This window comes from Penaeus vannamei, chromosome 13, assembly GCF_042767895.1.
Source record: "Penaeus vannamei isolate JL-2024 chromosome 13, ASM4276789v1, whole genome shotgun sequence".
Lineage (NCBI taxonomy): Eukaryota > Metazoa > Arthropoda > Malacostraca > Decapoda > Penaeidae > Penaeus > Penaeus vannamei.
The window spans coordinates 21,405,434-21,415,433 of record NC_091561.1 but is presented as its reverse complement, the minus strand read 5'-3'; the positions used below and the strand labels follow the sequence as shown (position 1 = coordinate 21,415,433).

The 10,000-nt window shown below is 52.1% G+C and overlaps 1 protein-coding gene across 2 annotated transcripts in view; it reads right to left on the bottom strand.

The window, feature by feature from the left end:
• Window positions 1–585: 585 nt before the first annotated feature.
• Window positions 586–10,000, bottom strand: part of LOC113826255 (protein glass) — a 10,589-nt gene continuing 1,174 nt past the window's right edge. Inside the window, exons 1-2 of one of the 2 annotated variants that reach the window (XM_027379129.2) lie at window positions 9,489–9,577; window positions 586–4,732 (exon numbers count right to left, since the gene is read on the bottom strand). In XM_027379129.2, coding sequence (XP_027234930.1) covers window positions 2,167–4,488 — 2,322 coding nt within the window. In that variant the 5' untranslated portion in view covers window positions 4,489–4,732; window positions 9,489–9,577 and the 3' untranslated portion in view covers window positions 586–2,166. Of the gene's footprint in view, window positions 4,733–9,488; window positions 9,578–10,000 lie in introns of those variants that run through there. The other variant, XM_027379128.2, reaches the window with a different exon arrangement.

Genomic DNA, 10,000 nt, shown 5'->3' with positions numbered 1-10,000 from the left:
TTTCTATTTTTGGCATGTGTAAGGAAAAGATAGAGACAGATAGATACAAAAATTGAGCGAGAAAGAAAGAGAGAGAGAGAGAGAGAGAGAGAGAGAGAGAGAGAGAGAGAGAGAGAGAGAGAGAGAGAGAGAGAGAGAGAGAGAGAGAGAGAGAGAGAGAGGGAGAGAGAGAGAGAGAGAGAGAGAGAGAGAGAGAGAGAGAGAGAGAGAGAGAGAGAGAGAGAGAGAGAGAAAGAGAGAGAGAGAGAAAGAGAGAGAAATGAGTATCAGAGTAAAGGATCAGATTATGAATTCTCTTTCTATTTTCTGTTCGTCAAAATAACCTCAGACATATTTTTGCTTTTCAAATTTAGTGTATTCATCTTTCACGTGGCACTCATGCATCACAATACAACACTGCGTGCATATCAATATATAAGCATAATAATAGAATCATGATGTTCAATCTTTTAATGCATCATTTTATTTGTGTTCATATTTAAGGCAATTATGCAATCATCAGCTCACTTAATTCACAAAGTTTTGCATACTGCAAAGAAACATTTTAGCATGGTATACAGCGAAGGTTAGACCAAAAGTCAGATACAAAAACTAGTCTTTATTCTTAGAAAGAAATCTAAAATTCGTAACACAAATGTCCTTATTAACGTCTAAATTCAATATCACTAAGGTCTAAATTTGAGTTTTTTACTATTACATTAATGATAATGATATACAAAGTGTCCCTCGGTCACTAGTTTACCAACTTGTAAACAACCTTAGATATTAACTAAGGGGAAAAGTCGAATAGCATCAGTGTCTTTCATTAATTGCAGGCCAATTCAAGGACCAATGAGTAGTTTAGGCTAATCACCTTCGCAGGCACAACCAGGGGCCTCAGAGGGGGGTGGGAGGGTGAAGGAACCAGCCTAAATGGAATTGTTTTGAATTTCTCATTTCATTTTTGTTTTTACCATGTTTTAATTATCTTTTTTTCGGGGGAGGGAGAAAACCTGAAGACATGACTGATAACATTTCAGAAGTCAGATCCTATGAAACAAAAAAATCATTTTTTGGCATTAATCTGAACACCAAATCATTTTTCATCATTTTCTGTTTCATTTAAAAGAGACAGCTATTTATGTAAAAATAATAATCGCCAAAAATGGCTACAAAATCTGGTAGACTTTGAAGACATACATGAGTCACAGGTAAAGTTCCATTGTGACGTCACCATCACATTCACAACGTCACCATAACACCAAATAGCATATTATCACTTGCATAAGACTAACCCTGTTAGGTTTTGTGCATAAGTTTTGACACATGCTGAGGTATACCGAGTATTGTGAGGTATTGTATATAACCGTTCTTGCTTCTGCTGCTGCTGCTGCTGTTGTTGCTGCTGCTGCTGTTGTTGTCTGCTGTTGCTGTTGTTACTGCGACAGCCGCTGCATCTGCAACGAAATGTCGCTGGTGGTGGGCTGTCCTCACCCGGGTGTCTTCACCACCGCCACCACCATCGGATCAACAAGCACTGACACTGACACAATGGCACTGCACGTCACCTACAACATGTGTGTAATACTGTCTGCGGGCTGGCACTCGGGCACTGGGCGGTGGTGGGGCTGCGGTGGCACAGGCCCGGGGCAGAGCCGGGCAGGAAGGGCAGGATGGCACGGAAGGAGCCAGGGGGGGGTCGCGGGATGGCTCAGAGGGGAGGGTGCGGTGGGGGACACCCCCACTCCGGATGGGCGTCGGCCACAACAATACTGCTACAGGTAGATTCCCTGCACACTGGCGGCGACCACTAGTGTTGAGCCTCTGAGAGCAGGTGTGTTTCTTAGTAAGAGGAGGACACGATGCGAGGTAACGGACGCCTCAGGCACGGAACGCGAGGCACGAGGCCGGGCCGGGGCGACCGCCCGCCGCCCACGAGGACGACGGGCGGTTCAGTATGGCACAGGGGCGGCCGCCCGCGGCATGGAATGTTGGCGCGGTATCACAGGGCGGCTGGAGCCGCGTGAGGTAGATGCAGGGCGTGGCGGCCACAGGAACTCAGCACCGGCGGAAGACGGGCGCGGGCGCATGCGGCCAGGTCACCGAAGGGACCGCAGCGCCCACTCCGGGGCCAGGTCACCGGCGGGGGGACACGGCGCCCACTCCGGGGCCACGCGTGGGCCATCATCAGTAAACAGGTGGCGCCACCACGTGCTGAGGATGACCTGGATGGCCGGGCGGGCCGTGGCCTGGGTGGGCCATGGGCGGGACGCCAGGTCGGTGGCCCGGGTGGTGGCCAGGGAAGCCGGGTGGGCCATGGCCCATGGGTGGCCCCGGGGGCGGGTGGGATGAGGCAGCAGAGGCAGCGGCGGCCATGGCCTTCTTGCGGTGCGTCTGGAAGTGCTTGAGCATGTGGTCCTTGCGGATGAAGCCCTTGCCGCACTGCTCACACGTGAAGGGCTTCTCGCCGGTGTGAAGGCACATGTGGCGCCGCAGGTCCGTCTTGTGGTTGAACTGCTTGGGGCAGACCTCGCACTTGTACGGCTTGTCGCCCGCGTGCTTGCTCTGGTGGTCGCTGAACGAGATCTCGTCCGGGAACCGCTTGCCGCACGTGCCGCACTTGAACGGCTTCTCGCCCTCGTGGTACGTGGTGCGGTGCTGCGTCAGGTAGCACATGCGATTGAACAGCTTGCCGCAGTCCTGGCACCGGAAGGAGCCCTCGCCCGGCGTCGTGGTTGTGGCGGTGCTGGACGTCGTGCCGCCCGACTCGCTCGAGTCCATGGACGCCTCGGAGCCTGTGTCGCCGCCCACGGGGTCGGGGGACCGGGACACGCCCACGCCTCGCTCGCTCTCCAACTTGAAACTGTTAAAGCCATCCAGGGCTTGCCCGGGGAAATCACTCATGGAATGAAACCCCGGGCCCTGGTGGCCCCCCTGCGGCTGGTAGCTTGTGAAGTTGTTATTCCCGCTGCCGGGGAAAAAAGGGGGGCCTCCTCCCATCGGCGGGGGGGCCTGGCCCCCGAACCCATTGGGGTTGGTGCTGAAGTGGCCGTGGTAGAGCGTGGGCGCCGTCGGGGGCTGCTCGCCGCCCAGGTAGTGCGGCGCCTGGCTGTACGGCGGGGCGGGGTGGAGGCCCTGCGAGGGGCCCGGCACGCCCGGGGGCTGGTATCCCGACAGCGACGAGGGCGGCGGGTTGTAAGCAGGCGGAGGCTGCTGAAGGCTGGGCGGCGGGGGCGTCTCTAGGGCGTCGGCCGCGGACAGGTTGGACTCTTCGTCTTGGCTGGATAGGTTGGAGGCCTCGCCGATGCTCTTGGCGCCCGGGGAGAGGATGGGCGGGCGCGTGGGGTCGGGCGTGGAGCGCGAGGCGCTGCCGCCGTTCAGCTTGGTCATGTTCTTGTGCAGCGTCGTGTTGTAGTGCCGCTTGAGGTGGCCGTGGCTCGTGAACCACTTATTGCAGTCCTCGCACTTGAAGCTCTTGGGCCGCTTCACGTTGGAGGCGAACTCGGAGGGCGGGCCGGCGTCCCTGGGCGAGGGCGGCGGCGCTCCGTACACCGAGCTGGGGCTGCTCATGGCTTGGGGCGCGGCGCCGAAGCCCTGGGGGTTGTAGCCGCCCATGGCGCCTCCGCTGGAGTGGAAGGCACTGCCGACGCCGAGGCCAGGGAGGTGCTGCGGCGGAGGCTGCGGCGGGCCAGGGAAGCCCGGCTGCTGCATAGGCGGGAGGCCGCCCATAGCAGGCGCCATGCTAGTAGGAGGGCCGAACTGCTCGTGTGGGCGCCACATGGGCGGCAGAGGCCCCGTCTGCTGTGGCTGTGGTTGAGGCTGCTGCTGCTGCGGCTGCTGCATGCCGCCGCTGCCGAGGACCTTCTGCGAGTCGAGGTCGAGGATCTCTGGCGTGTCCGCCGCTGGAAGCTCGTCCTTCACCTCGGAGTGTGTGTTTCCGGGCGAGGGCGTGGGCACGGGGGACCGACCCATGTACGGGTGGAACCTGGGGGTGGTCGCCGCCGGCCTGCCGTAGAAGCCGTCGTCGAAGCCGCCGTTGAGGAAGCCTGTCTGGTAGCCGCCGTACTGCTGCGGCTGGTGGTGCGCCTGCTGCTGCCCGTAGTCGGGGTAATAGCCGCCCGGGGACTGCTGGGGGAAGCCGACGGAGAGGCCGTGGCCCGAGGGCGGTCCCTGGGGCACGACTCCTCCCTGCGGGGACTGGAGGCCCGGGGACATCTTGTACTCGTACTGCATGGGCGAAGGCGCCGTAAACGAGCTCGAGCTCACTCCCGAATTCACACTCTGCACCGAACTGCTCACTAGACCCCCCTCACTGCTGCTCACTCCCAGGGGCGTCAGTTCTCCCTGCACAGGTGAGGGCGCCGGGGCACCTCCCTCTCGGGGACGCTCTTCACTTCCCATCCACATGTTCATTAAATTTTCCTTGTGATACTGAAGATGAACGTCGAGGGACCGCGCGCTCTCGAAATACAAGCCGCAGTCCTTGCAATGGTGCGACCCACTCGCCATGGCTAGCTCCGGCCCACGGGGACCCGGCCTCGGACCTCTGCTGGCCGGGGCATCACTGAGACCTTAAGTGCACACGTGTCGAACAAGAGAGGAACTTCGAGTGACCGCGGGAGAGTGAGAGACACACGTGCGCTCTCGACGGGCGCTGGCTCCGTTTTGGCGCGCTCACCGCCAGGGAGTGTGGGACCGTCCGCTCTCTGTGAGTCGGCCTAAGCTGCCCGGCCGCTCACCAAGGACACCTGACCTGCACGGGAGAGGAGAAACATCTGTTACTTCGGCAAGACTCCTTTAACGAAAGGAAGAAAGAGGAAGGAAATAAGGAGGAAAAGGACATGGGACCGCCGTATTTATATTTTAGTGGTGATTTATATAAAGGGTTTTCTGGGTAGAGGAAAAAGGGTATGAGAAATATAATCATGACATTAATACCGTATAATGAACACAGGAAACCAATTACAGATTACGCAAGGCTTAATTTGGAGCCTTGGAGTCATGCTACTTGACATAAGCGACGAAACCCCACGGCCATAGAACACGACCCGGCATTGACTTGCAGATCAATAATAACAACCATCTTGGTCTTGAGATTCGCTATTAATATGTACAAGAAAAGTATAATGATAAAAGAAAAGTATAATTAAATAGTTGTACAATTAAGCGCAGGAAAGGTCGGAATCAAATCTTGCTATATTTAGAGCTCTGAATAACCAACAATTACCTATAAATAATATATGTTCTTTTTAATGTCCGAATGCCTAAGCTTTGATTCAGTAATCACATATTCGCTCGCAGGTGACTATATTATATTTAGAGTTATAACTTATTAAATAACTCTCTCTCTCTCTCTCTCTCTCTCTCTCTCTCTCTCTCTCTCTCTCTCTCTCTCTCTCTCTCTCTCTCTCTCTCTCTCTCTCTCTCTCTCTCTCCAAGAATAGCCTGGAGACAGACCTATGTCTTGAGAAACATCATACTGCTAAACTGTGCACACTCGCATTTGCATAACCATCTCTTTCCCCCTCCTCCTCCCTCTCGTGTCTCACCGGAGCAGAAAGCAAAAGTTTTGTTTGGAGTATTTTCATTGTAAATCACAAAGGTAGAACCTGATTATCTTGGTCATTCTGAAGGCCCTCCCTCCCTCCCTCCCCCCGTCCCCCTACCGAATTCAGTCACGTGGTTTGGACGCCGAAAGTTGCCGCATGTCGCCAGGCAGAGCTTAGTAACAACAGGGATTTCATTCATCCAGTAAAGCCTATTAAACTAAACTTTTTTGCACTTTTTCATTGGCTGCATCGAGTAAGTCGTCGGCGGCAAGAACACCTCGTTACGGCAACATCCCCCGCTTCTCAATTTACGAGATGGCAACTCGCGAGCAAGGGCCATCCTAAAAAATGGCTTCACAAGACAATGTCTTGAAGACTCAAGAGAGACATAAGGAGCCAGCGCATTCTTAAAGCCCTCAAACGTGTCTATGCAAGGGCTAACGGGGAAATAATGGCAGTGATGAACGTATTTCCGCGTCTATCTCATCTTGATTCCGTCTGAAACATGGGACGGCAACGTGAAATATGGCAACATCGCCCTGTTATTGGCAGAAGGTGCCTCGAGATGCATCGATCACTCCATATGGCCTCTACGCCTAAGGAGCGGAGGAGCGAAAATGGCGTGACGCTCGGCCCAGAAAATAAATAACAACCTATACCCCACATTTTGTAACTCTGGCCTCGTCTTAAAATGTATTTATTAGCTGGACATCCAAGACCGACACAGATGGAATTTGGTGTAGTAACTCACCCGAGAATAATTTATAATAGACGTCTCTCTAATCACCAGCATTCCACGGCGCTCGAGGGCGCCATTTAACATCTCTATATGGATTATTTTCGAAATTCTTTTTTTCAAGATAAGGATCAAAGGAAACTACGGTATCGCATCCTATTGCAATGGCGTGTTACCATGAAGGCGTGGACCCAGCGGGAGAGCGAGAGAAAAGCGCTCTTTCGGAAAATGGGTCATGGGACGCTTACTCGATCACTGAAGCACAATGTGGGTTATAATCAGTCGAATCGCGATTTCCTGTGGCTTTATAAATACATACCTTGAATGATTAGAGGAACATTCAATAAAATGTATGCCGTAAATAATGAAGGGAACATTCAATAATTTCCCGAGAATCCGGAGTTCTTGTAATCTAATAAATTTCATGTTTAGAAATACGGACGATTATTTTCTCTCTCCATCCTTGCTCTCCTTCCCCCTCATCGACGCGGTCTTCGAGATGCCGTTATTCCTGCGGCGGTTCCTATACTTTTGTTTATTCAGGCATGAGACCCAGCAATATAGTTAAGACATAGGCCTACCCCTGCCCCTGCCATGCCCCTGTCCCAGCCCTCCCCTCCCCTCCCCCCACTCCCTCTCTTCCCTTCTCCTCTTCCCCGCCTCCCTCCTCTTCCTTCACTCCCTTCCTCCCTCGGCGTATGAATCTTGCAGCTTTTCGGGTCGCCATAAACCGAAAAAGAAACGAGAAAATAAAGATGGACCATCTCCGCGGCCACCGAAGTCGAAGTCGAGGCCATCTTTATAGCTTTCGGACAATTGGTTGAAAACAATATCTGCCATTCGACGCACGCCATAAACTCAGTCGACAACTGTGTGTGATTTTTAGAGATTGCTTCCAAAGGGGGCGTGGGAAAGGCATCCCTACAGTGCGGAAGTATTAACATTTGAAGAAGGAATGGGGGCAGGGAGCAGGGAAAGAGAGGGGAGTAAGGAGGGGGGGAGGGGGGAAGAGATCCCCTCCCTTCCCTCCCCCTTCCCTCTCTCCCCCCCTCCCCCTCCCTTCCCCTAATCTTTTTGTTTGTAAATCAAAGCTGATGTCAAGATAAACAAAATTTATTACAGGTCATTCCATCCGCGAGAGATAAATAAACCCCCAGCCCCCCACCCCTACCCCCTCTCCATCATATAAGCAAATCTCTGTTTCAAAAAATATATTCTAAAAAACCACACCGGATATCTATTCATACCCCGCTGTTAAGAATCAAACTGCAAAATACCAGATAAGAGGAATAAGTGAAATAATGAGTGAAAAGGAGAGGGGAAGAAGGAGAAGAGGGGTTTGGGAAAGGGAGTATAATGAGGAAAATGTTAAATGAGGGAGAGACGGAAAGGAGAGACAGGGAGAAATGAGGGAGAGACGGGAAGGGCCGAAAGGGAGAAATGAGGGAGAGACGGAAAGGAAGGAGAAAAGCAAATGAAGGGAGAGAAAGAGAGGGGGAGAGGGGTGTGTATCTGAAGGGAGGGAAGGGGGGGGGTTGCTAACCTCAGATTCGCATCACAAAAAACACAATCCATCAACCTGACCGACACACGGCTATTAAACACCATTCCCCGCCACCCTCAACCTCTCTCACCTTCCGACGCCCAAACCACTAAAAAATGTAATCAGGACCCCCTTTCCTCCTAAAGCTACGTAATGCCTTTACCTTCGTAGCGGAGTAAGGGAGGAGGAAGAGGGGGATGGAGGGAGGAACGGGAGGGGGAAGAGAGGGAGGGGGAATAGAGGGAAGAGGAAGGGGGAGAGATGGGGAGGGAGTGGGAGAGTAAGGAAGGAAGGTAGAAAAGAAGAGAGAGGGGAATAGAGGGAGTGAAGGGCGGTAGGGAGAAAGGGAGAGGGAGGGAGAGAGAGAGAGAGAAAGAGAACGGGAGACAGAGCGTGAGTGAGAGAGAAAACGGGAGACAGCGAGAGAATGAGAAAGTGAGACATAGAAAAGATCGTTACATTTTTTAATCAAGGAAAAAATATATATCAATAACTTGCCATGAAAAGACTGACAGACCGAGAAGAGAGATAATAAATAGAGAACAGAAGAGAAGAACGAGAGAGAGAGAGAGAGAGAGAGAGAGAGAGAGAGAGAGAGAGAGAGAGAGAGAGAGAGAGAGATTTTAAAAAAATAATAAACCAGTGTAATATCACAAACTTTCGACGTGAAAACAGCACAATATCCAACCTGACCTTAAAGACAGTACTTTTCTCGGCTCCTCCTCTCCCCTCCCCCCCACTCTCCTCTGCCCAAACAATACACCACGTTTGAACATGCGCGACGTTGGGCGAGACACACACGCACAGGGGAAAGAGGGAGAAGGAGAGGGAAAGGGAGAGAGAGAGAGAGAGAGGAAGAGAGAGAGACAGACAGACAGACAGACAGAGAGAGAGAGAGAGAGAGAGAGAGAGAGAGAGAGAGAGAGAGAGGGAGAGAGAGAGGGAGAGAGAGAGAGAGAGAGAGAGAGAGAGAGAGAGCGGACAAACAGAAAGACAGACAGACAGAAACAGCGAAACGGACAGACATATAAACAACGATACAGACACAGACAGAAATAAACAGCGAGACAAACACAGACAGGAAACAGCGAAATATACAGACATAAAACAAACAACGAGACAAACAGACAATTAAACAGCGAAATAGACAGAATTAAATAGCGAAATAGACAGAAAACAAACATCGAGACAGACATAAACAGAAAAACAGCGAGACAGACAGAGACAGACACAAACAGCGAGACGGACAGAGACAGCTCGAGCCAGAGACAGACTACAGGATATGTAAATTGCCGAGCTACATCCGCGGAAAGAGCAGCCAAGACCCATCCGCGTGTTACAGTTAACCTGCTCGACAAATAAACCTTCAGCGCACAAACACACATGCTCACAAAGCCAAACGAAGGAGCTCGAACGCCGCAGCTTATATATGTATAATATACGAGAGCCGATCATCTATCAATGTTTTTACCTTCATACGGAAGGAGGAGAAATGGGAGCACCAGCAAAATCGTGATAAACGGGAATGAGAAAAGGGGGGGGGGGAGAGAGAGAGAGAGAGAGAGAGAGAGAGAGAGAGAGAGAGAGAGAGAGAGAGAGAGAGAGAGAGAGAGAGAGAGAGAGAGAGAGAGAGAGAGAGAGAAGAAATAAAGAACGAGAACAAGCAATATTGTTTTCTCACCTCGACAGCTGTGGTCTCCGTAGACGACACACGACACGACGACCCACGGAAAGAAGGAACAACCAAAGCTAAGCACGGCAGCCCTCCAGTGTTAGTGAGCACGGCGTTGCTAGCCTCCTCTCTCCCCCTCCTCCCCCCTTCCCCTATTCCCTAGGCCCCACCCCTCGCCCTCCCCCTCCTCCTTCCACCACGCCTGCTACAGCGACCACCAGGTGAGCCTACATACTGCTACATCTTCCATATAATATCTCCCTCCTTCAACCGCGCGAGGATATATGGGATGGATTCTTTTTTTTCTTCCCCTTCTCTTCCTCTCTCAAATTCCTTCATCTCGCTTCCCGGATGTAATACCTGAACAAGTTTATGGCTTCCATCTACATTTCGCTGATGAATATTGTCGCATAATATCACACTTCTACGAACCGTAAAATTCTCTCTCGCGTGCACTGGGCCTCTGAACCTACGCGACCGAAGTATTATTGTACGTGTTGTATTTGCGAAGGAAATTCCAC